The following is a 27,056-nucleotide window of genomic DNA, read 5'->3' as shown; positions in this document are numbered from 1 at the left end:
AGATCATAGCACTGCAGGTATGCAAACACCCCTAACTTCTCTTGTTTATTTCCCATGCTATGTGTGTTAGTATAGAGATATTTGAGTTGGGCCCCTGATGAAACTAACTTACTGGCTAGAGTGGCTGGAATTACTTTGTGCTGCTCTTCAGGTGCTTTCCTGCTGACCCATGATCCTTCTTCAGGCTCTGGACATCTATTGCTGACACTGGCAACAAACTGGGAGAAGCAGGTTCGAGGTTCCTGTCACCTGGCAACTGTAGTTTGAAGCCTTCTTCACCAGCTTGGAAAGTCTATGACCAAAGATGCTCTTCCCCTTCTCTGAGAGGTGGATCCCATCAGCCCCCAGCAGACAAGGTTTCTCAAAATGAGTCCCACAGTCTAAGTAGCCAAACCCCTGTCTGTGGCACCAGTCCTACAACCATCTCTTGATTTGCCAGAATCCATTGGCCCTATCAGTCCCCTTGCCTTTGACCAGCAGGGCTGATGAAAAAAACTACCTGCATTCCTGTGTCTTTTACTGCTGCTCCCAGGGTTCTGCAATCCCTCTTGACACTCCTCAGACTGCTCTTGGCTGCATCATTGGTGCCCACGTGAAACAGCAGCAGTGGATAATAGTCCTTATGCTGTATGAGGCTTGGCAGATAGGACAGGCACCTTTTTCCTGCAGCCTACAACCTTGTGAGTACAGAGTCATCTTTGCTTCTATGATTTAATATACCCTTCTTGCTGGTCAGTTTTGCAGGGAATGTTTGCCATTCTCTACAACACCCTGATTATCAACCTCTGTAGGCCTTCCCATAAGAGACAGAAATGCTGTACTAGCAGCCATCAGGGAAAACTGTGACCTGCGTAATGGAGTTCAGTGGAACACATACTTTTTCTTGCCAAGGATATAATGGTGGGCACCCTTGCTGCATGCGTTGTTGCTTGGTTGTTACCAGGTAAACAGGTGTCTTTATGTGGTGATACTTAGCAAAGTATCTGGAGAAGGTACTGTGTCTTCACGCACATCCTAAGGAAGACATGTCCTGTTACAGTGCAAACAGTAACAATTAATAGGTAAGCAACCATAAAGTTTGCTATCTGATCTAAAATTGAAGCCGAATGGTAGTCAAAATCCATCTAACATATTCCTCCTCTGAATTAACAGGCTTTAATAACATAGAAAACCTGCAGAAGTTATACAGTGTCATTCTATAAATGACTTCTGGCTAATTTCTGGTCACGATCTCATTTATAGTTTATAAAGAAAGTATTAGACTCATGATTTATAGTCTCCTGGTAAACATCAACGTGTGCATCCTTTAAAAATTAGATTTATTTTCCAAGATGAAACAGAAAATAAGAAAGAACCAGCGCAGAAAATAAGAAAAAAACTTTATGTATTAGACAAACACAACTATCACTCATCTCTATACCATTTTTGAAAGTGATAATTCACTGCTATTTCTGCAGCTGTAATTTTTATTTCGAAAGTCATTACTTCTCAAATAAGTTTTGAACAGCTAGTCCAAACGTGCTGGCTTATACACAAAACAACACAAAAACTCTGAAATAAATATTATCTAGAAAAAAATCATGCAAAAAAGAGATCCTTCCTGATTCTTTATAAAGAATTTTGCAATTAAGACTAAAATATTACCCTACTCTTTGCTTGTTAGTCAGAAAGCGTGTGAATAACATTTGAAGAAAATATCACGGATATGTATAAAGCAGTGGGAAAGAAGCTCTTGAACAACTTTGGATCTAGCCTCTAGACAAAATATGAATAAATCCATAGCATACTGAAGGAATTATAGGAGTGAATGAATGAATGAAGCAATGAACCAAGACAGCCTAGAAGTTATGTTTCACTGAAATGGAAATATAAATTTAAATGCATTTAATGTATTAGGACCATAAAATCTTTTTATCTTTCCAAAGGTTTCTTTGTAATAATTTTCTTCAGAGATGTATAATGATCTAGTATTACGACAAATACCATTTGAAGCAGTTAAGTTGCCCTTTCTAAGGTTCTATACCTGCAAAAGAATTTCTGCAGGTGTAACTGCTTCAGCCTCAGACTGTTCTACACAGTCAAGCGTATACAAAAAAAATAGCAAAAATGTTTTGGTGCTTGTTTATGTTATGCAGATAGCAACTGCTACTTTTCCAGCTTTACCAGCTATTTTTGTGCTGATGGAACAGTGTGATCCCCAGAGCTACTCTCAGTGTTAGCTGCCTTCTCTGTGTTGGAGTGGGATAGGATTGATTTCCTCTCTGGCATCATTTCTCATGTAGTGCATTTACTTTGCATTTGTATTGGGCAGTGCAACTGATATAAATTGGTCCCAGAGGTCCCATAGATATTTTCAGCTTTATACAGATGCTCATGTATGTTCATTGGCCTGGAAATGCCCTCTAAGTCATGATTCACCTTACCCTTACCCTTTTCCAATTTTTTCTAGTTTTTAAAAGAAGCAATGTGACTTTCAAAAATCATAGAATCATAGAATATCCCGAGTTGGAAGGGACCCATGAGGATCATCAACTCCAACTCCTGGCACCACACAGGTCTACCCAAAACTGTAGACCATATGACTAAGTGCACAGTCCAAACCCTTCTTAAATTCAGACAGGCTTGGTGCTGGGGAGCCTGTTCCAGTGTGCGACCACTGAAACTTCTTGGTGAAGAACCTCTTCCTGATGTCTAGCCTAAACCTCTCCTGCCTCAGCTTGACACCATTCCCCCAGGTTCTATCATTAGTGACTAAAGAGAATAGATCAGTGCCTTCCCCTCCACTCCGTCTTGTGAGGAAGCTGTAGACCGCGATGAGGTCTCCCCTCAGTCTCCTCTTTTCCAGGCTTAGCAGGCCAAGTGACCTCAGCTGCTCCTCGTATGTCTTCCCCTCTAGGCCAGTCACCATCTTCGTAGCCCTCAAATACAGTGATATTATCTGTTTCAGCATCACGTTGAGAAGATGAAATAGTGAATACAAGAACAGCCTTTTTTTTTTTTCCTAAGAATTCAAGGCACTTAGATTTTAAAACAAATCATACATTCAACAAAACGTGTATTCAAAACATTCTCATACAATTTGCATTGACAGGATTTTTTGTCTCTGACCTAGGAGACACTGGTTGCTGTAGATAATTACGTTGTAATCAACTAAGCACCAAAATTGATTACATTTAATTTAATCTTTACAATTTGACATACCCACTTAACACTGTAGCCATATAAAGACCCAGTTTACGAAAGATTTCCCAATCCTCAACTTCTATTATCTTCCCAGCAATTAAAAACACAATACCGATTGGCATATACCTAGAAAGCAAAAGTAAAGCAATTAAAAAGGAATTCTCCAAAATACTGCATGCTCAACAAGTCACAATTTCTTGTACAGTAAAGGTTTTTGCAACAGATTGAATGATTTGCTTTGATGTTCTGTTACATAATTGATCGTACTCACTTGCAGCAAGGTTACATTACAGGTAAAAAAAAAAGACTAGGAAATAAGAATAAATTTTAACTTTAACACAGAATTTGGGAATGGGTGTGGGTTTTGCCCTGCTGCAGTAAATGTTTATGAGTGGCTATAACCTTACTTGAAGGTGGAAATTTGAAGGGATGAGACCAAGATTTTGTGCTCTGATCACACAGAGATGGGAAAGGTCTCCTGCACTTTCAGGAACTGCCCTGTAGCACTGGGAACTGTATGTGAATCACCTACACAAAAGAGTCATTTTAATGTTGGGATAGCACAGTCATCAGTTCGTTGTTTGATGGAAGGGTCCCCATCCAAATAGCTGCATTGGCTGCTGCCTACAGCAGACAAATTCAAGGCAAAATTCAGGGCTTATGCTAGCACCAGTTCCTCTGCATTCCTTTTACTACCACAGAACAGGCTGTGACACAGACAAGATGCCAATTTTCAGCTTTGATAAATGTTATATAGATTCATTTATAAATTTGTGAGTTTATGAAATTTATACATTTTAAAATATTAACTTATAAAAATGTGTGTGTGTTATCTCACAAACACAGTAGTACTTTCCTCTGGTGCAAAGTAGAGGGTCCTAGTTCCTGCTGAATGCTGAACTTGGCGAAAGGAAAACTAATTCCTCATACTGCCAGTGTCCATCTTTACCTTATACAAAGCAACAGCTCCCACATCTCTAGAGATACAAGGAGCCAGAAGCCAGACTCAGGCACATGCAAAACAAAGGGTAGCTTATGGGTAGGATCCTGTATTTGTAGCACATGCTAATTCTGGGGTCTCTTTAGTGGTAACTTGCTGCAAAGTGATGCAGCCTACATGTATTCCATGGGACTTTAACTCAGTTAGGCACCAGATTTGTAGTGTCTAGCACAGTACAAACTGCAGAGACTAAGGTATCTCTAAGGCAGCAAGAAGCGTGCAGCTAAGCCCTGGACAGGTTTACTGGTTTGCAGACATCTCAGTGTGCTGAAATGGAGGGAAAATAAATGGAAGGGAAGGATCTGCTAAGCTACTGTTAGTGTGAAACAAGCAAGGTGGATACAGGCAGAGTACACAGCAAATGGCACAATGCATTCTCCATGTAGGATCAAACTCTGGAAAATATTGGATGTGCTTGTAGTGCTGATCCTGTAATTGCAATCTGCACAACTACTGACTGCACAGACACAAGCTTTGTGAATAGCTCCGAAGTCCAACTAAACACCACCAAATGTGTTACTACTTTCTATTTTTTTCCCATCTGGGAATATTATGTGAGAATATTGTGAGGATGGTATCTCACAAAGCCTATTAGCACAAGGAAAATGATGCCAAGTTGTATCTTGCATATCATTTTGGATTTTGCTCTATATTGTGGCTGGTATATTAAATTTTATTACTAAAGGAACTCAGCTCCTAGGACAGCTACCCTGTGAACATAACGGCTATCAGGGAATAGTGTTCAAGACTGAGAAAGGTATGTGGGTGATTCTTCTACAGTCCTCAAATCACTAGCACAGTTGTACTGGTTTGATATAAACTTCTAGTGACAATGTCTGAAAAAATCAAGATTCTTACGTACCAATGGGATTGTTCCTTTAGTTTGTAGTAAGTGGAAGCCTTGTCTCCAGTTTCCTCTAAGTGATCAAATTCTGTATAAATGAAACTGTTTACAAGCCTTCCTTTAAAGCTGTTTGCTGAAGAGCACACATACAAAAGCAAACATCTGAGTCAGTGTGAGTCTGAGTCTGCTCTTACTTTTTCAATGACAAAACCCTGTTAAAGAATTAATTAGAAAATGCCAGTATACCCTTGGACTTACCACATAATTATCTGAACTATTCTCATTGTAGCTTCATTCAGTGCATTGAAAAAATCCACAAGCACTTGGCCTTTCTCTCCCATTTTCCCAATAACCATTCCAAAAACAAGACAAAAGACGATCAACCCAAGCACATTGATGCCATCAGAATACGAGCCCACGATCTTGTATTCTTGGGTTTTGTTCTATAGATCAGAGTCAAGGGAAAAAAGTTACAATCTGAAAACACAGAGTTTACTTTAATGAGTTCTAAAATGAAAGCATAATTATATCTTTCTTTGGAAAGATATGGAGCTCTTCCCCAGATACTCCATTTCCTTTTGGGCATTGCTGCATGGGCAAGGTCAGGAATGAAGATAGAATTAAAACTGCCTTTAAAAGCTTTGCATTTTAAGGCTATGCAATGATTTGATCACATCCTAGGGGAGAGTAAAGCACCCCTTAATTTATGTTGGCCTTTACAGACTTCTGACACAAAGAATGGCAAGGTCCAGGTATCCTCAGTCATGCCTTCATTGTACTCAATACTTACTCCCTACTGTGGTGAACAAATCTCAGGTGATATAGAATCCCTGTGGTCATTTCTAAGCAGCTCAAGAGCTTTTGTTCAGATATAAGATATATACTCCATTGTGTAAGAGCTGGGATGATGCTGTTCAATTTTGCCCCCATTTAAAAATCTACTTTTCAGCTGAAGTCAGTGAAATTGCATAATTTATACTAGAGTTTGAAGCACATCAAATAAAAATCCTACTAAGTAGGTAGTTATTCACACATTCCTCTGGGTTTGTACAGTATTAATATATGATGGGTGCATTTCCTCACTGAATCCTGCTTCAGGATTTAATTCATGCCCTTGCACATAGCTCATATTCCCATGCTCTCATTATTATGTGATGAAATTTGGAAGGAGTACAGTAAAAGGAATATTGAACTTTTACTGTTCATAGTTTTGTGTTCATTGACTAATTAATTCCTTTCTTACTATTCTCCAGTGTAATTATAGACTTAACACACTGTCAATACCCATAAGCTTTCCAGACCTCTACTCAGAGGTTTGTTAAACATCTTTACTTTGGTCTCTTAACATTTTTTTACAGAATAACAAACTATTAAGTAACAAATACTTTTTATTATTTGTTTTCCACTTCAAAAAACAAAACAAAACAAAAAAAAACAACAATTTTCTATTTCTAATTGACAATTCACTCGCATACACATTTACTGGAGTATATGAATTCATTATTTTCCTACACAATCTATAATCTTTGTACTGTTTATAGCACTAGAGCCATGAGGTTTTCTTAAACTTACCTGAAAATCCTCATAATCAGCTCTAGCATTTATTAAATTTTTGTGGCCTCCCTAAATTATATATATGTACCATTTCCATATTTCTCTCAATCATTAAGTGCAGCGTCAACTAAATCAAATTTAATCTATGTTCTTCCTTCGCACTTCATATATTATAATGGAATATAACAATAAAGGTCGCACCTCTGAAACCTCTGGTGTCGTAGCAGATGTAACAGATTCTTCTGTAAATACGGAGCTATTTTTATCCATGACAGTTGTAGCTTCCACTTTTTCACGTTTGGTTTTATACTGAAAAAGTTTTAAAAAAACACAGAACATCTTATTTAGAAATATGGGGAAACTGAAGAATGAACAAAGGCATAAACGCCCCCTAAAAATAACAGGAAAATAAACCGATCTGATACACAAACACATTATTTCCCAATTAAAATGAGCCAACATTGCTCTGTTCTTCAGATAACTGTAATTCAAACAAGTGATTCAGAGGTAATGTACTATGAATTCTGCTCTCCAGACTCCCAGGTACTTTGCGGACCTGGGTGCAGTCTTGCAGTGGATGAGATATTGCTCCTGACAAAGGCAAAGGGATTTTTTTTTACTGGAACAGTCTAGAGAGAATCACCAACAGACACCCCAGGAGAGGTCTGTTGTGCCAATGCACTTGATACAAACAGAATGCTTGAACATGCTACACTGTTGGAGAAGGTGTGTCAGTCTCATCATCTACAGAGGATGCTGTAGCATCCTGCTCTAAGGATAATTACATCAATATTGTTTTATATGGCCCACAAAAAGAGGGACTTGTCTACCTTCATTCTTTCTATGAAGTTTAGTACAGGACTGTATACTTCCCACAAGGCAGAAGAGTTGCCTCTGAAGTCAATGACAGATGAAAAAAATCTACAGGGAGAAGTTTTATAAACTGGAAATATGTTCAGTGTTCTACACAGCAGGACAGTTAACATCATTTTCTAATGGGAATAGTAAACTACCCCATTAAAAAACTTCAGAGCAACTGGTAGGCAGCCACTGAAGGAGATAAAAAGGGAGAGACCATCACAAAATACAGTTTGATATATTTATGGATAAAGATGACTGAATCTGAAGTAAGACTGAGACAGGGGGTTCTTTTTTCAACTTCCAAATGTCACTGCTTCTGAAAAGAGATGTCTCAAATAGACTCTAACATCTGGCTACCTTTTCCTAAAGATGAACCAGCATCACTGGTAATGGACATTTGATGTGAGACATAGCGGGGTGAAGGCTGAGGTATGCAAACTTCATTAGACATGGAGGGATTTAAAGAATGTGGGAGTACATCCTCATGACATTTTCCTTGTAACACTGCCTGTCCCAAAAGTGAAAAACTTAAATATTAATACATTGCTTGATTTCTACATCCAGCTTCTAAACAGAGTCTTTTTGCAAGGGATGATCAAAAGCTGACAACAAAGTATTTTTCATAATGGAAACAAAACCAAAATGCCTTAAAAGAAGTCTTTTTATGGGGGAATAAAATACTCAGGAGCTTCTATGAAATTATTCTAAAATGACATAGTTTAGGGGTAATAAAGTAACAATAATTTGTAGTTAGCAATGAAAACTACAGTAACAAAGAAGGGTGTTCAAACTCACCTGTTGAAAACAGGCTTGGACAAGGTTTTCTGGGAACATATTCCTGTTAAAGAAGTAGAGGCATTTCAACACTATACTAAGAACAAATTGTTTATCTGAATAAAATGATAAAATTCACTTCTTAAAAAATAGATCAGTTTGTGTTCCTTTACCCAGAGAACAATGTGGTTAGCACTGACAGAGCTGAAGTCCAGAAAAATCAAAGGTTCGGGACTCCTAAGGTCCAGTACACTGTCCCCATAAGGTAGAATCCTTGGGCTTATTTTTCAGTATTTGCTTGTTAGCTACTAAAGTTTTTTGTTTGTTTTGTTTTGTTTTTCCTACTGCATCATTTCCTTGGAAGGAAAGTACAGGAGTACAAGGAGTACAGGAGACAGTCTGGTCTTTTACAGAACTTCTAAAATATATGCTGGAAATAAAGAATAACTCTTACAAACACCCTGCTGGAAGCACCAGATATGTGGTATGTTCTATTGCAGTTCTGAAATATTAAATTAATCTTGGCTTATGGAAGATTCGCCTGTGTTATTCCAGGGTAAAGGGCTGCTTTCATGAACTGAAAAATTAGGAAATTAGGTCAGAAGAAGTACAATCCAGTTGTGTCTCTCCTTTCCTATGGCCAATTTCACAATCAAACAATTCCACAAAACAGCATTAATTAAGTATTTATTGAATATTCAACCTATTTTCTAGAGAAAGATAGTTTCTATAATGAAGCAGAATTTGTTATGTCCCTTCCATATCTTGTACACACTTCTGTCATTATTTTTCAAGTTTTTAAAGCAAAATTTCATTTAAGACAAGAGTAGTTTGTAGAAGCCTGGGATTTGCACTACTCTTTACAAGACTGTCTGGATTTGGATCATAAATCTGATGAATACACAGAAAAAAGTGACAATAAATCTTTTAAATCAGAGTTTCAGACCTCAACTGTAATTCCTAATTTACAGACTTATATTTGTTTACAAGAAATTGAGCCATGAAGCGTAAAACCCAGAGTAGTCGAAATTATGGTTCTTATTATATTAAAAAAAAAAGGTTTTGTACATGGAGTTTCATCATCTGTGTGAATATGTATGTACATATTCATGTGGAAGTTAGTGGTAAATGCACTATTTTTATTATGTGGCTTATCACGGTGCCCTGCTGTTTATACCTGGGGCAAGCAACCATGTGTAATGAGATGAATACTCCACAGAGCTGCCATTTTGGTCATGCACAAGCAGGAAAGAACAGCTGTGGATTGTTGAATGTGAGGTTGTGGGGTTGAGGACTGTTCACACCAAAGAGGGCTACCTTGATCTGGGCTGGGGCAGAGATGTGCCAGATGACAACAGACATTTGCTATTAAATAGGATACATATGCAGATACATACATACATTATATATATATATATGTATATTAAATAAATGGCAAAGAACTGTGGATCTGGAGTTACATCTGCAAATGTCAGTCACATTTCATGAAATGAAGAATGCTGAGAAAGCCACTTTTAGATACATAGTTGAATCTTACATGATAGATTAAGTAAAACTTCTAGGAAAAAAAACCAGTGGCCATGAACAATGATATGGAACAGAGACTAACTGCAGCTGAAGAAAAAAAATACGCAGAAACATTTGTGAGGGAACTATTTAGCTACTATTGGAAATGCAGCCTTGTTTTTCTGGATTTTGCCTAATTCCTAAACATGTCAAAATTTATTCAATTCCTATCAATTCTGAAAACCCACTCAAGTCTTTTGCAGACTTTGCAGGGGCTGCTTTCTTCTAGCCACTTTACATACCTATCATTTACCAGGATGCTATTGGAGATAGACTCATGATAAGGCTGTCTTCCAAAACATTGATGCAATATTTTTAAGGAAACCACTTGGAATACGCTAAAAAATGTCTAGCCTCTTGGAATACATATTACTTTCTACTTGTTGATTCCAAAAATATTGGAAAGTGTTTTCATTGTATTACATATTACAGTTTTATTATTTTCAGAATTTATTCTGCAAAAAGAGAATGGAAACAACAAAAAAAATCTCACCTGATCAGATCCAGCATGGCATCAACAGTACTGACTTCTGGGGTGCTGCCCACTCTGTCAATCTCATCTGCTGTTTGAGGTACTCCAGGTTTAATAGTCACAACTAAGACAATCCCTTAAGAAGGAGAACCAGGAAAACAGTTCACAGTGCAAGCAGAGGTATTGCACATCCTGTCTGTGTAATGCATCTTGTGTAATTAAAATCTTCATGAGCTAAACTCATCAAATGTTCTTTGCTTTGGTAAAACTAGCTTACAGCAATAAAGCAACATAAGTACCGTCAGAAACAAATAAAAATCTGGGGGCAGGAAATGTTAGGTCTAAACTTGTGACTACTGAAATCAGTAGCTAATTTTCCACTGACTTTAGTGGCTTCATTTTAGGCATTTTTAATATTACACAGAAATGCTAGCCCTTTCCAAATATACACTTTTGATTTTCAAAATCCAAACTGCATTTATGTAACTGCACAATGAAACAAGAAATATCATAGTATCATGCAACATCTTATATTAACCTCTTAGATTAACCTCTGGGGGTTCTCTGGTTTAATCCCTCTTTTAGGACAGGGACAATTTCAAAGCTGGATCCAGATAAAATATGTCAGTTTTTATTAAGTCTTCCTCACTGTGTATTCATTGAAAATTCCCAGACAGATGAGATGTTATCCTACACAGCGTAACTGCAGTGATACATTATTACTCTCCATAATGCAACCTCTAGGAATGACTCTAGCCTCATATGTCTGTATGTGATACTTTATTGTTAAATATTGCTTTGGTTTATAAGTAGGCTACATACAATGCACATTTCAGACTTCAAATAAATATATAATAGTTTATTTTTAGTGGGTGATACCTGTACTTTGTATTAACTTGAACTCAACAAAACACAAAGGCAATCCACAAATGACATGACAGCTGACAGCACAGGGCGTAATTTTATTTCTCTTTAAGAACACAGACTGAAGATTTCTGTTCAAGCAAATACGTGAGATTTCAACGCTGTTTGTAGGGAATGAACTTTCTGCAAGAGGAGATGTGAACTTCTGAGTAGCAGGAGTGGAGCCTGGTAGTGTCATAAGGGATATAAAACTTACAGGAAGGGAACTGGATGACACAGAAAGCCATGTTTTCTCCCACTCTTTCAGGTGAAATAGGTAATACATTCTTGCATCTGAGAATTTATCATCGTACTATTGAATAGCAGGACTAACTTTCCCCTGCATCTAGCTACAAGTGTGTATAATGGTGTTTGTATGATTCCTGAATCTCCTCTCCATACTTTCTTGGCAAATTAGTATTGCCATAGTGCTGTATACATGTACTTCTAATTAGGCAATGATATGGATTTTAATAGCATTTTAACTTTTTACAGAGTACCTAGTATTACGGCAATGACTGTAGTGCAGAAATAATATATGACTGCTCGCAAACCAATCTTCCCAGAAACGCTGGAATCCAAAGCAGCAACACCTGCAAAAAGAACCACAAAAACAAAATGCTAAAAAATAGTCTTTAAAGAAACTAGATATTTTTGTAGAGGCTTAACTCTATGCAGGAAATACTTCATTATTCTAGATATTTCTAAAATCTTCATTAGCAGTTGCACTTCCAAAAAATTTCTGTAGCAGACCAATGTATTTGCTTTTTCTTCTTTACACTGTTTCACCTGGGTTTTTCTAGTAAAAAAAGTAATTGATCTCTTTCTGATTTCTTGGTGTAGGTGATAAATTAGACTTCTTGCGTTCAATGAAAGCATGTTAGAATCTATTCCTATAATCACTTAACCACTTCACTTTCATCAGATCTATAACATTTTGGTTTTAAAAGTAAGGACAGTGGGAAGGGAGTTACTCAGGTCTTTTATCCCAGGTTGCTCAAAGGCATACACAGACAAGCCAGGCTCATTCCTAGCAGGCTTGCTTTTGTTAACAAGTTTTGTTGTTGTTGTTGTTGTTTTGTTTTGGATGAAAGCTATTCTGCAGGGGCTGGGTTGTACCCATTACTCTGCCTGTATCTGTCATTACCAGAAACTGAGGGCTGCTTTTGTCAAAGAGGTGGGGAAAGTTCTGAGGAATGTGTTGTTCTGTGGTTAACTTAGCATCTGGCAGCAACATAATATCAAACTCATCAGGAAGTGTTTTGTAATTGTTTAAAATATTTACAGTTGTGTCTATAGGCATACAATTCAGTAACCAGGATAAAATGAGCATTGTGACTGTAAAACTTGACTGTCTATAACGACACTGGTTAACAATTCACTGTTATCTATTATACATTTGTGATCCGTTTATATTTTTATGTTTGCTGAGTCAGATTATCAAAGTCTGGCCAGATTCCCTTACCATGAGGATATTTAGGCCCAGAGAAACGTGATTTTGCAGAAAGAATTGTTTCAAAAACAAAGGAAAAAAAATCAAAGATTTCTGACACTACTGAACTTACTGATCTTTGAGCTCAGTAAGGAATGTAGCAAGCATACTTTAACCAGGTGTTGACCAAGTGTTTAACCAAGTATCTTCTTTCAGAAGATACTCTAACAGCAGTAACAACTTGTGCCTAGAGTATTCACATAATGCCTTACTTGCTCTGTTAATTGTTATTCAAAATGCAAACAACCCTGTTAGGGGAGAATGAAGGTTATTTTATTTCATCATCTATTCGATTACATTGGGGTCTTCCACAAAACAGCATATTATCAGATCGATTGCAGAAGAACTATATACAAATGCAGAAATCATTACATAAAGACTATTTCACTTTACAGCAAATAATGGTAATAAAAATCTCTCCATATTGCAAGGTAGTAGAGACATGCACAGAAAAAAAAAAAAACAGTGCCACAGTAATTACAGGAGGCTTGCAGCACTGAGGTGGTTGTTTGAGGAGCAAACAAGAGAATGGACATAGAATCTGGGCTATGATTTTCATTTCTCGCCTTGGCAACTGGGTAAAACACAGTGGAAAGGAGCCTGTTTGCAATGCTGTAGGATAAACTGTGGCAACTATGGCAGTAAGAACTCCTGAGATGGACAATAATAAGTAATGGCTTCTGTGGACAATGGAAGACTCCGTTTCAGTGGCTGTCAGTGCTAAAACTTACACACCTGCCATACTGACTTGGAAGATTTAACATCACTTTTTTTTTTTTTTTTTTTTTAAAGTGAACTGGTATTACCAAAGTTCCATATTTTTTAGCAAAAAGTTCATAAAAATTATAAATCACTGAATTATATAATGAAGCTTGCTTTATAGACTGTCAATAGCAGTCAGATGGCCAGTGGAGGTAAGATAGGATGGTAACATTCTCATGGGATGGAGTTCTTCACAAAACTTGTTTTATGATCTTTTTTTGCTTGACAGTCTTGCTGAGCCACCATACAGCTCAATACACATGCAAGGTTATTTCCACAGAGTACTCAGTTATAAAGATTCTACAATTAGTATGACACAAAATTCCTATGACAGCAATTCTGCTGGCTCCAAATAAAATCCCTTTCCAAACTGCTATGTTCACTAAAGTTATAGGGGCATAATAAAAGGCAAACTTTGCCCTTGCATTTTTAAACTGAATAATGATCCTGTTAAAGAGTGAGCTGTGCCAGAATCTAGATTGTGCTTCTACTGCAATGTTGGTGCTGCTTTCCTAGGAACTGTAACAACTTGCAAATAAGTCAGGCAGACATGATTAAGTAAGTACAAGTATGCTCTAGCATGACCCATGACAAGCGTTTTTTTTTGTGTTTGTTTGTTTGTTTGTTTGTTTTCCTGAAAACAGCTGTACTCTGAAACAAAATTGGATTCAGGATTATGCTTCCTTTTGAGAATGAAGTAGCATCCACTAGAAGTTCCACAGATAGGTTTACACAGGTCTATATTGTGATATGTAGGAAAACACTATATATAAAAGTAGGTTTTTTTTTTTTTTCCTGATACATCCCACTGTCATCAGTGAGTAAGTCATAGTATTTTATAATTGAAAGCTATGGGCTTCTCAAGCCAACTGAGAAAAAAATTTCCACTGAAATAACACCACAAGTCTGTAATTTCTTTGCACACAACTGAAAGATTTAATGGAAGATGCACTAAACAAAGCATACAGCTTACTCTAGCTCATAAGAAAATTTGTTTCTCAAACTAAGATGGCACATATGCTACTCAAAACAGAAAGCCTGCAATGTTGTAAATAAAGATAAGAACAGAAAAACACTGTAGTTAAACTTGTGTATCTCCTGTGGATTGCCACTACATCTAGTTTATTTGCACTTTCCCTCCATTGACCAAATCCCAAGTTTTATACTGTTTGAACATGTTTAAGCAGATTGACTGCAAATGAAGCTTATAGAATTTTATTAGGCATGATGGATTCTCCTCCATACTTGAGCATTTCACATTTCAAAATTCATGTATTTCAAATTAGTCCCTTAGATTTTTTTTCAAGTGATATTCTAAATGAATCACAGACACAGAACCTCAAAAGAACAGCACAGACACACACTTTGGCGTAAGATATGCTTCTGTATCTGGTCCTTTTTTATTTGAATATTTTGGTTGGTGCTGTGCCAGGAAGCCTTTCAATTTAATTTTCTTTCATTTTCAAAGCTGATATTTTTGCTTTATTACCAGAGGATTTTCAGGACTTTCCATTTTGAAAAAGGAACCAAAAAGAAAAATGAACCAAAAGGGGTACAATATGAAACTTGCAAAAATCAAGAATGGTAAAACTGAATTATTACAGGTGATTAAACCTGTCTGTTTTTGTCCTATGTTGTGCTCTGCTACTGATTTTTGCACTTGGAATATGCCATGTTGCCTAAGTTAGAGAAAAGAAACACAGCTCTCCAACTCTCTTTAGAAGCCCTGTCTACATGGTGAAATGCATCAAACTAAGAGTTGTATTATAACTGAATGATATTCATCTGCAATTTCTGAAGTCCATTTGAAATTTCTTAGGAAATCCTGTATATATTTAGAACTGCTTTCCTAAAATGTTCATGTATAAAGAAAGCTCCTTACAAAAAGGCATAGTGTGATTTAGGAAAAGATGGACCTAAACAGTACACATGTTTCTGAAATTTTTACTGGTAGCCACTGATGGAAGTACAAATCATTCTTTTATGGGGAGCGGTGTTCCCCAGGGGTAAGTGCTGGGTCCAGTCTTGTTCAACATCTTCATCGATGACCTTGATGAGGGAATAGTGTCTGCCCGCAGCAAGTATGCCGATGACACAAAGCTGTGAGGAGTGACTGACATGCCAGAAGTCTGTGCTGCCATTAAGCGAGACCTGGACTGGCTGGAGAGATGGGTAGGAAGAAACCAAATGAGGTTTAATAAGACCAAGTGTAGAGTCCTGCACCTGGGAAGGAACAACCACATGTATCAGTACAGGCTGGGGGATGACCTGCTGGAGAGGAGCTCTGACGAGAAGGATCTGGAGGTCCTGGTGGACGACAGGTTGACCATGAGCCAGGACTGTGCCCTCATGGCCAAGAGGGCCAACGGGATCCTGGCATGCATTAAAAGGAGCGTGGCCAGCAGGTCAAGGGAGGTGACCCTCCCCATCTATTCTGCCCTGGTCAGGCCTCACCTGGAGTACTGTGTCCAGTTCTGGGCTCCCTGGTACAAAAAAGACAGGGATCTCCTCGAAAGAGTCGGGCGGAGGGCCACAAAGATGATACGGGGCCTGGAGCATCTTCCCTATGAAAAACGGCTGAGAGACCTGGGTCTGTTCAGCCTGGAGAAGACTGAGAGGGGATCTTCTCAGTGTATATAAATATCTGAAGGATGGGGGCCAGACGCATGTAGCCAACCTCTTCTCAGTGGTTTGCAGGGACAGGACAGGGAGTAATGGTCACAAGACAGAGCACTGGAAGTTATGCACCAACATGCGAAAGAACTTCTTCACGGTGAGGGTGACGGAGCACTGGAACAGGCTGCCCAGGGAGATTGTGGAGTCTCCTTCTCTGGAGATATTTAAGGCCTGTCTGGACGCCTAGCTGGGCAGCCTGCTCTGAGGAGCCTGCTTTGGCAGTGGGGTTGGACCGATGATCTTTCGAGGTCCCTTCCGACCCCTACAGTTCTGTGATTCTGTGATTTTAGTTTCTGACTTAGGGAAAATTACACATTAGTGTAACATAAGATTGCAACTTCGATTAAGACCAATATTTACTAATATTTACTACTTTCTCTCTGAATAGACTGTTGGTGTTTTTTTTTTCCCTTTTTTGATGTCACAGGAACAGAGAACATTCCTAAACAAAACTGAACTTTGAAAGTTCTGGAAAAGTTGTAATTAAGGCTTGAAAAATCATTGAATTGAATGCTTCAATAGTAGTGACAACACAGAAAGACTCTTGAGAAACCCAATTATTTTCTGCATTTTTTGTAACACTTCTCTTTGTTTGCCTTGCTGCTTAGAAAGGTTGTTTTGGAACACTATGAACTGAAAACAGTTCTTACATTTTCTTGTTTTTTCCATCAGCTGATGACGATTCCACTCCCAGTAAACATAGGAGTGCCTCTGCTCAGCTGCCAACAGAGTCAACCTCTTCTGAAGCCTGAAGGTTGGTCTACAGCTTTCTTACTGTTTCTTAGTAAATGCATCAAGATTCTCAATTATTTCTGTACTTCTTTTTCAGTTTTCAAAAAGAGTTACTTAGATTTTTCAGAATAAAAATAAAGCTTAATCATACAATCAGAATCACAGAGTACCCCAAGTTAGAAGGGACCCACAAGGATCACCAAGTCCAACTTCTGTCTCCACATGGGACTACCCAAAAACCAAACCATATGTCTGACAGTGCTGTCCAAACACTTCTTGAATTACAGCACACGTGGTGTCACAACCACTTCCCTGAAGAACCTGTATCATTGCCTAACCACCTTCTTCTTAGTGAAGAACTTTTTCCTAATATCCAATATGTATATCCAATATTATATCCAATAATACATTCCCTGAAACAGCGTTGTGCCATTCTCTTGGGTCCAATATGTATATCCAATATTATATCCAATAATATATTTCCTGAAATAGCCTCATGCCATTCTCTTGGGTCCTATCCCTGGTTGCTAGAAATTTGCTGGGTCTCCAGGAAAAAAAAAAAAAAAGATCAGAGAGTGCGGCAGTCCTGCATGGGGATTACAGTTTGAGGTGATATACCTTGACACTGCAGCCCATCCTATCCCATGTTGGTACCACCAGGATCATGCGCAGTGCTGAGGTGAAGCTCTGAAAAGGGCCAGAGACTCCCAGCAGGCACTCAGCAATGACAGTGCAAGACACCCCATCTTCAACAGCACAGTTTCAGGGAGTCAAAATTGGCAAAAGGCAGGGTCAGCAGATACCCATCTCAAGAAGTCCCACTGGACAACAGTATCCAGTAAAATATATGACAAAGTGATGCTCATGGCAGCACAGAATCACTACTGCGCCACCTTGCTGACCTGCCTATGCAGTTGCTTTATTTCTATCCAGATCCAGAGGAACTCTGTGAAATTACAATCTGAAAGACCTGTCCTGTAGACAACTTATCTAAGCAGGTGTGGGTGACAGGCACATTCTGTCATTACCAGATATAAAATGAAGTAGAGAAGGGAGGCCAATTGTTTGTAGACTTGTTTGGAATAACAAGACTCTGGGGCAATTAGGACACTTTCCAATCTTTCATGTAAAAGAAACCAATCACCTAATAAAAATTATTGTTATTATTATTATTTAATAACGTATAACATAATACATAAGGAATATAAATATATAATTGTCCTGGTTTCAGTTAGAACAGAGTTGATTTTCTTCCTAGTGGCTGGTAGATTGCTGTGTTTTGGCTTAGGATGAAAAGAGTGCTGATAACACCCGGATGTTTTAATTGTTGCAGAGCAGTGCTTATACCAAGCCAAGGACATCTCAGCTTCTTGCTCTGTCCTGCCAACAGGCAGGCTGGGGGTGCAGTAAGAGCTGGGAGGGGACAGACCCAGGACAGGTGACCCAAACTAGCCAAAGGGGTATTCCATACCACCTGATGTCATGCTAAACAATATATAGGGGTGGCTATCCGGGGGAGGGGGCCGGACTGCTCGGGGTTAGGCTGGGCATCGGTCAGCGGGTGGTGAGCAATTGCATTGTGCATCACTTGTTTGTACATATTATTAGTAGTAGTACTATTATCATCATTGTATTATTATTATTATTATTGTTATTGTTATTGTTATTGTTATTGTTATTGTTATTATTATTTTCCTGTCTTATTAAACTGTCTTTATCTCAACTCACGGGCTTCACTTTCCATTTCTCTCCCCCGTCCCAGAGAGGGAGGGGGGAGGGTGAGCGAATGGCTGCGTGGTGTTTAGCTGCCGGCCGGGTTAAACCACGACCATAATTTAAATATATATTAATATATACTCCATTATATATAAATATGTATACTTATACAAATACTATATAGTGTCATACATAAATATATTATATAATAAATATTTAATATAACGATTAATAATGTTTATTATTAATATTATTATATTATAATATATAATGTATATATATAATTAATAATAACTGCAAGTTTTGTACTCAGGAAAATTATTCAGACAAATTAATGCAGTTGGTAGACAAACCAGCCTTGCCCCCTGTGACTAACCCATAAAATCACACAAATTAAATATTCATTAATATTCTCATTGTACTTATTATTTTGGTTGGAATAAAAATGTGTTTTTAAGAGAGGCAACCTTGTATAGTACATTTACAAATAGTTGGAACTATATGATCTATAAGGTCCCTTTCAACCCAATCCATTCTGTGATTAACGAAACCTCCAAAAATATTGGACCCCACTAGTCCTTCCATGTTGTTCCTTCATGTTGGAATGACCTTCTACACTGCCCACTTAAAATAGAAATTTTATGCCAGTATTAACATTTGGCAACCTTATAAAAAAAACATTATATAACTACATTTTGTATAGTCTGTAGTTGATCACCAAGTAATTGACTAAGTTGCTATCATAACCAAAAAATTATCAACACAAGAGGGATCTACTCTCTGGGCAGAGCACTTCCTCTGTGCTATGAGTGCCAACACTGGTAAAAAAATGAAACTGCGTAATTCATGATTTATAGATTTTGTGTACAGTTTAGATAAATATTTTAAATGGAAACAAGCAAATCAGTGCCTGACATGCTTAAAAGTCAAGTAAACAAAATGATCTCCATAGAAGATGGTATTGCACAATGTTTTTGTGTGGTTTGTATCAGTGTTTACTTTGGAGGCATATATGAAATGCAAATGTATCCAAATGGCTTTGGTATTAGGTATAACACTGTTGTTCCAGAGTTATTCACTGTGCTTCATTAATATTGTGGTATCTGTGAGATCTAGGAGTGAAAAGGGTTGCATTAAAGAGTAGAAACAGTCACAAGGATGTGGCTTCTAGTGATCATATCTTAGCAGCTGCCTAGTGGACAACACCTATATCCACAGAGTTTGCCATACCATTCTACAGAGTTGTCCTAACTGAGCACAAGGGTTTATGTTTCCAGGTATTCTTTTCCTATACATCATAAGAAACTGAATCTTTAATTTGGTGTTGTGATTGTCTAGCAGCAGCAATCACACCTAGACCCTTCAGCATTTTTTTTTGCTGCTCTGCAAATTCTAGTGTCATCAAGTGCATCATCTCCTGCAGTACTTCTTATCTGTTCTCAAAGCTTGTAATAATACCAGAAGAAATCAAATTAAGTTCAGAAGAAGCTAACAGGATCTTTTCCTTCCATCATCTAAATTCATCTGCAAATGATATAATGGTGTAATCAGCAAGAGGCTGGGCTGTTTACCTGCCTTTGCCAACAGCATGACACTTGAGGATCACGATGTAAGTTTTCTCTGTAGAGATTGATGCCACTTATCCAGCTCCATAGCACTGGTGGTTGGCTTTTTTCCTTACATGTCCATACGTGGCAGAGGGAAAAGTCCAGTTCAAGGGCTTTCCACATTCAAACAATTGCCATCCACAACATAGCTTCTTCCTTGACACTTACAATTTTTCTCTTTCGTAGCTAATTACATTTTTGTGGAGAAATAACTGTAAATCAGCACACATCAACAATTCTCTTAGTTTTCTGATATTTAATTCACAATTGTGACAAAAATATAGCATCAAATGTTCCTAATGAATAGAATACTATGGCTTTTACACCTTCTCATACATGACTCAGATGTTGACTGAAGAACAAAACGCAGTTCTGAAACTGCTCCAAACTGCCATCAGTCTTACAGCTTTAATTGAGAAAATTCAGTAGATTCTAGAGGAATCATTAAAGAATTTTTAACATCTTCAAAGCTTCCACTTTTAATTCTCCCCCTCCTCCTGCCCTTACCTTCCATTTTGGCTATTCTGGCTGCAATGCGCATGCACTAAGTCATAGGAATGATACTACGAACATCTAGCATTGTCATGTTTAAAACTTTTTCATAGGATATTGCAACCAACATAAGAAAATAGGAAAAACATGGGGGATTCTTAAAATGCATATACAGTATTTCAGTAAGCAATCCTTCTAAAGGAACCATAATGGTTTATACAAAAAAAGCAGTGTTGTTTCATTCCAATGGGTGTGCTATGCTATATGTTATTGAAAAAAATTACTCTTAGAAAAATACTAGGAAAAAAATAAAAGAATGAAGGAATGCAGAAACAGCCCCCTTGATAAATGGAGATCTGTCTGAAATGCATGAAGTTACTTGACTTTAAAAGATGGAACTGGGAGTATTCTTAATATAAGACACGAACAGTATCAATATGCATCAATATTTCAACTGCACCTGATGTGGTATGACCTGATCTCTCCGTCTGGTTTGTTTTTCAGAATGCCATTTACCTCCTACTGACTGTTCTCACTTAATTCTCTAATCTTCACAGAAGCAGTGGTTAAGTCACAATCACAATCTTTCTTAGAGGCATGTAAGCATTTTGAGTTAGCTGCCTTTCCTTCTTTTGCAAGAGAAAACACATAAAACCAGCATTTGGCCTGTATCTTCAGAATTGAGAAAGTATTTTTGCTTGAGGAACCACGCACCAAATTCTAGCTCTACTGTTGACTTTTATAGCAAGCTTATTGCTTATTTTCTTATCCCTTTATGTGTCTAAGAGAATCCAAATTTGAGTTCTTACTCCATAGCTCACTGCCAGTTGTAATCAGCTCAAAAATCGCAAATTCCAGGAAAGAAAGAAATCTCATATATGTAAGCAAAGATTTTATCTTATTTCCATGTAAATTTTATTATCATTTGATAGTTGGTTCACGTATGTTAAGTGGGAAAGTCTCACATCAGTGAAAGGTCTTCTCTGTTGTCCTAAACATGAAGTCAGGTTTGGAGAGATCTTTGAGTCCAAATTGCCTGGCATTATGTGCACAATCTCCCTTGTGACTAAGCAGATCACAGTGATTCTTCCTTCACAGGGACACATGTTGGAGTCACACTTCCTGAGACTCAGAAGGGGTATAAAGAGACTAAATGTTAAATTTGTCAACTAATCTGAAGGTTTTTTTCACCCAGCCAGTCTCTTCCTGATGAAGCTCTGTATCCTTGTTTTTGCAAGGCCTCTTCATTTCCTGTATAAAGAATGTTCTCCTCCGATCTTCTGAAAACAAGGGTGCCAAAGACATCTGTCCTCTGTCCTTTTGCCCTTGGCATAGTATTTCACATGGTGACCTTTTGAATGGAAGGCCCTATTATATGAACTTCAGGCAGTAACAGCTGCAGGAGAAATCACCATATCAGCAGTGAAATCAGAGCTTACACTTTACTGAAGCCATCCTTGACTCACTTGTCATTTTCCCTCTTTTCAAGGGAGTTTCTGAGTCTTTTCTCGCCTTTTCTGCCCATTTAGTTGGAATGAACTTTTAGTACAAGTTTACCCTGACTTTAATAAATCTCCTGAAAGCTCATTTTCTCCATATTCCCCCTGAGCTGTAAGTTTACTAATTAGGTTCAAAAGGAATTACTGTTCTTTCCTTCCAAGGGCTAAACAGTCTGTCTTCTGCTCTTTTTCACTTTGCTCTCTGGAATTCTCTAGGAAATGTAGTATAGCATCCCTTGCAAATGAACAAGACTGTCAGGACCAAACAAGCAATTCACGTGTCTATTCAAATACATAGGCATTAAGTCAGTGACATTAAGTCTGACACTTCAGACTGCACGATTCTATTCACTAATTAATCATTCAGCTAAGACACAGGACTCAGATGCTGTTATCTGTATTAACCATAGATCTTTTCTCAACAATCTTTCACTTGATATGCAACTCCAAGAAATTTTGTTTCTTCCCTGTGTTTACTATGTCATGGGGCTCTGCATTCCTCTTTGTGTCTACCCTTCCAGTAGCTAACTGAATGACATATATAGCTAAGTCATGTTAGGAGGACAGTTCTCACCCAGATGTTGCCTGAGAAGATCAGGTAATGAAGATTTGCCATGGCAAACAGAAGACCCGGTCACTGTGGTATGTAATCACTCGAACCACATTTTTGGTGACCTACCATCTCTGTCTTTAGTGTTTGTTACCAAAAGTCTTCAATTCGTATTCTGTCAGTCCCTCCATAGCGGCAGTTTTCCTATCTGTTCAGATTTCATTGTTGCTGAAAAGGAAAAGCATATAACAGCTTGTAGCTATTATGGTTTCAGTAAACTTGATAGCATCTCCTTTTCTTTGAAGAAAATGTTTATTCTTCTACTAGTACAGTTCTGTAAATGCAACATAAGAAGGTCTTACAAATGAGTTGATGAAAGCTTGCAAATTAGTGGTTGGGAAGGAGGAAAGGGGGCAAATGTGATGAATAAGCATCTGTTAGTTCTATTTAAATACCACAAAAACATTTTAAAACAGAAAATTTTCAAATCCTACTTATATGATCTAATGAGACTAACACTGGGTTAGCAAGATAAATACTGGTCTTCTGACTTTGAAGAGGCACTGAAAAAAGCAGATTTTTTTTTTTTTTTTTTCTGAAGAAACAGAATAGAGCATGGAATGTATTAAGAGTTACAAAGAATACTCAATACTGACAGGGAGTGTCCTGGATGATTCAGGAAGCTTTTGAAAAAGTAATTGTTACAAACCTTCTAAATACCAGATAGAAAGGGATAAATAAATGGGAGATTAATAGTTTATGGAAATCAAAGCGATTAAATCATTATAAAATGGTACGGTTCAGGTAACATGTCCAGAAAAATGTCTGACCCCAGATGTCAGTTCATTAACAGGTTGCTGTGCTGGTCTGTGAGCAGTTGGCAAAATCACCATTGCAGTGTTGTATTATGATCTTTCCCTATAGACCTGATTGGACTACATGCATAGAAAGAAGATATTAGTACTGACTTTCATTCGTCTTATTTGCAAATAGTATCACTTGTACAAAAAAACGTGTTTTTCCTCTAGAAAGCTTTTAGAGGCTACAAAAACATGTTAGCACCTTTTCAGAAGATTCAATGTTCCTTGGGTGGAATATAATAAGAGCCTACAAGGAATGAAGATGACATCAATCTGCCAAGCTGGACAGGCTAGGAAAATGCATAGGAGAAATCACATTCGGTTCATGAATACAGCAGAAACAGCTTCTGCATTGTTGCAGGAGAAATATGTATGGAGGGAATACAGAAAACTCAAGAGTACTGAAACTAGCTGAATTACTCCAGAATTACAGGTGGTAGAAGGTATAGGTGTACAAGTTTTAGCTTCCAGATTGTCATAAAGAAAACTTTAACACGACATATTTTTTAATTGATCATGAAGTCCACAGATACAGAAATGGAGTAAAAAAGTGAATGCAGTTGGTTTTACTTAGTGGAATTGTTGCTTTACGTGCTGAGCTCCAGAACAGAAGAGCTGAGGACACCAACTCACTTCACATCCACACACACTGGTGTCACCAGCAGACCCACAGTGATATGGCTGGGATGGGAGGCAGTGGCTGCCAATGCTGCAGAACAGCTGCTGTACTGGGGCTCTTTGCCCTTGAGAGCTGGTGGTAATCATGCTCCATGAACCAGAAGTCCATTTCAAAGTTTTATTACTGTAATTTAAAGCCTTAAATAATATAGGGGCTGTCTCAGTTGCATGAGATCACTAATATTGATGGGTAAGAAGAAAATGATTGTTATAGGAGTAATCCAATGGGGATGAGCACAAAACTTTGTCCAGTAGCCCATGACTACGCAGTCTTCCCTGCCTCAATGACTGCACATGGACAGTGGGACAGGACCTTCAGTATCCCTCAGTACAACTGAAGGTAAAACTCATTAACAGCAGTCTACCAGTTCTCGCCCTTTGTCCAATGTACATGATAGAAAGGGACAAGGTGAATTCCCTGCCTGAGCTCTGGTAACAATGTTATTACTGCTGTACTATGGATTTGCTTTCTTGCTGGTTCTTGTGACATCTGAAACATAGAAATGCAACTGGAGAGTGCAAATATTGCAAGAGAGAGTCTCTGAGTATGTTAAGCCAGATCAGGGCTTATCCAGTGGGTGGAAACTAGTGCACTTGTTCATGATGCACAGGGCCTGTTAACAACGCCTCGATAGCAGAGCATCTCTCAATAGAGAATGCAGGAATGGAAACTGTTGATGCAGCTATTACCCACGTCAGGAATGCTGATACCAAAAGAAAAGTTATTTTGAAGCTTTCAGGAGATTCGGGCTGGATGTTGGGAAAAGGTTCTTCACTGAGTGGGTGGTCGGGCAATGGAACAGGCTCCCCAGGTAAGCAGTCATGATACCAAGCCTGTCAGAGGACAAGAAGCATTTGGACAATGCTCTCAGACATACGGTCTGATTTTCAGGTGGTCCTGTGTGAAGCCAGAAGTTGGACTTAATGATGGGTCCCTTCCAACTCGGGATATTTTAGGATTCTATACATTTAGAGAAAACAAAATAGTTTTGTTCTATCACCTTCCTATGCCCATTCACAGTACTTTAAATTTGTGGACTTTTTATACCTGATAGAGCTAGTAGATCTACTCCTAAGCATAGACACAGTGCATTCGGCTGTGTGTTCTAACTGTAATTATTAATACAGTGGGGGGGGAGTTGTTTGTCTGAGCTCTTCTGAATTTTGAAGATAAACTACATGAGAAATAAGAACAACCTGATTAATACTCTGATTTTTCGCATTGCATTCCGAGTCTTTTGTCTCCCATTTTGTATTCTTTGCCACAAAATATGGTTTTGTGATACAGCAATTTAGTAAATTCCCCAAAGTAGACCAAGGAAGGAAACTGCCTCTTTAGTTTTGAACAATGGGAAAGAACAAATAATTTGAGATACCCTTCCATCAGCCATGAATCAAGATCCTCTTCCCATAGGGAAAACAACGGTCTCCACAAATGGGAAAACTCATTGGCCTCCATACTTCACTGGGACATATTTCTCCGTCACATAGCTGTAAAATCCTAGTCAGATAGACTTGAGTAAAATAATCTTTATACTATGACAAAGAAGTGCAAAGAAAAAAGTGTGCAGTTGGTACTGGGAAAGGTGAAACTAGCAGGATGCTTCAGACAGTACTGCAGCAATAACCAACACAGGCCCTCAAGCAGGAAGAATTTATTTCTATAGTCATGGAAACCTAGCGGATTGGAGCCTCACCAGACTCACAGTAAGGCAGATATTTTATTTACAGCTCACACAGAGCTGCCCTCAGAAAGGCGGTTCATACTTTTTTTCATTGTTTCTGAGGTTTGCTGCGTGTAGGCTACACACCACATCAGTTTTTCTGAGAAATTTTAGTTTTCCTCATAACAAATACTCTATAACAAGTTCAGTTTCAGAGCTGGGAAACTCCCATGCATGTGTCCTAGCCTCTTTGGAGCTGCCTATGAGGACTGGAAATGCAGGGAGGGCCAGAAACACACAGAAAAGTTTTAATAATGTTTTACTAGGCAGAAAATAGGAGAAATGATGGAAAGACTATTTCAGGCATTAAAACAGATGTTGAATAGCTGATAAAATCATGTCCTCAAGATTGAGATCTGTGACATGTACCTGGTGTGTTGTGTGTTGCAATTTTTAACCCAACACATGATATGGAAAACAGAACAGGCACTATTGTGACAGAGCTAAGATTACTGGCATTTATGAATGACCCTGAAAATTTAATTAAAAGTCATTTATCAGACATGTGATTCCAGTTTTTAGAGGAAGTTACTGTTAGAGAACAGTCTATCCCTAAAGAAAGGCATTCACATAACGGTTTGTAGTTTGAAAGTCAATGAGGCAGGCAGACTGAAGTATCACCAACTTAGAAGGACTGACTGAAGAGGGATGGGAATCAAAGCCCATTTTAGTACCTGAAGGGCTGGAGTTGTTGGTTACGCTGGCTACTAACACATGACATGTGCAAGAAAGAAGGCCAGAAACCTTGTGCTGATTAGCTAGTTACAGGCTTGGTCATGTAAGTTCACTGAACTTGTACCCAAACATGGAGCATAACAGCCCAGAAAACTGGACAGTTGTCTCCACCCTAAGCTCTGTTGTGATCCTGACAGGAAATAGATTTGCAAACAGTTACTGCCATTATACTGGGGAACAGCTTACACAGTGAACCTCAATCCATGAAAAAGAAAGCTAAAAGTGATTAAAGGGGCTAGTCTGCTCAGTGTGCAGACATACATGTATGATGAGATATTCTGCAAAATTCTAAAGAATTTTCATTCTCTCAAAATCAGAATTGTGAGTTTCCATTACTTGCAAAGATAGTTTACAGGCTTTGAAGTACTGCACAGTT

General features: G+C 38.1%; 1 protein-coding gene across 1 annotated transcript in view; it reads right to left on the bottom strand.

Annotated features, from left to right (window-relative positions):
* Window positions 1-27,056, bottom strand: part of SLC1A1 (solute carrier family 1 member 1) — a 62,545-nt gene that overhangs the window by 13,809 nt on the left and 21,680 nt on the right. The window contains exons 3-8 of the mRNA XM_082782487.1: window positions 11,658-11,750; window positions 10,276-10,390; window positions 8,238-8,280; window positions 6,783-6,890; window positions 5,286-5,470; window positions 3,202-3,309 (exon numbers count right to left, since the gene is read on the bottom strand). Coding sequence (XP_082638613.1) covers window positions 3,202-3,309; window positions 5,286-5,470; window positions 6,783-6,890; window positions 8,238-8,280; window positions 10,276-10,390; window positions 11,658-11,750 — 652 coding nt within the window. The remainder of the gene's footprint in view (window positions 1-3,201; window positions 3,310-5,285; window positions 5,471-6,782; window positions 6,891-8,237; window positions 8,281-10,275; window positions 10,391-11,657; window positions 11,751-27,056) is intronic.

This window comes from Aythya marila (assembly GCF_965140915.1).
Source record: "Aythya marila genome assembly, chromosome: Z".
Taxonomy (NCBI): Eukaryota; Metazoa; Chordata; class Aves; order Anseriformes; family Anatidae; genus Aythya; species Aythya marila.
This window is presented reverse-complemented; position numbering and strand designations above follow the sequence as displayed.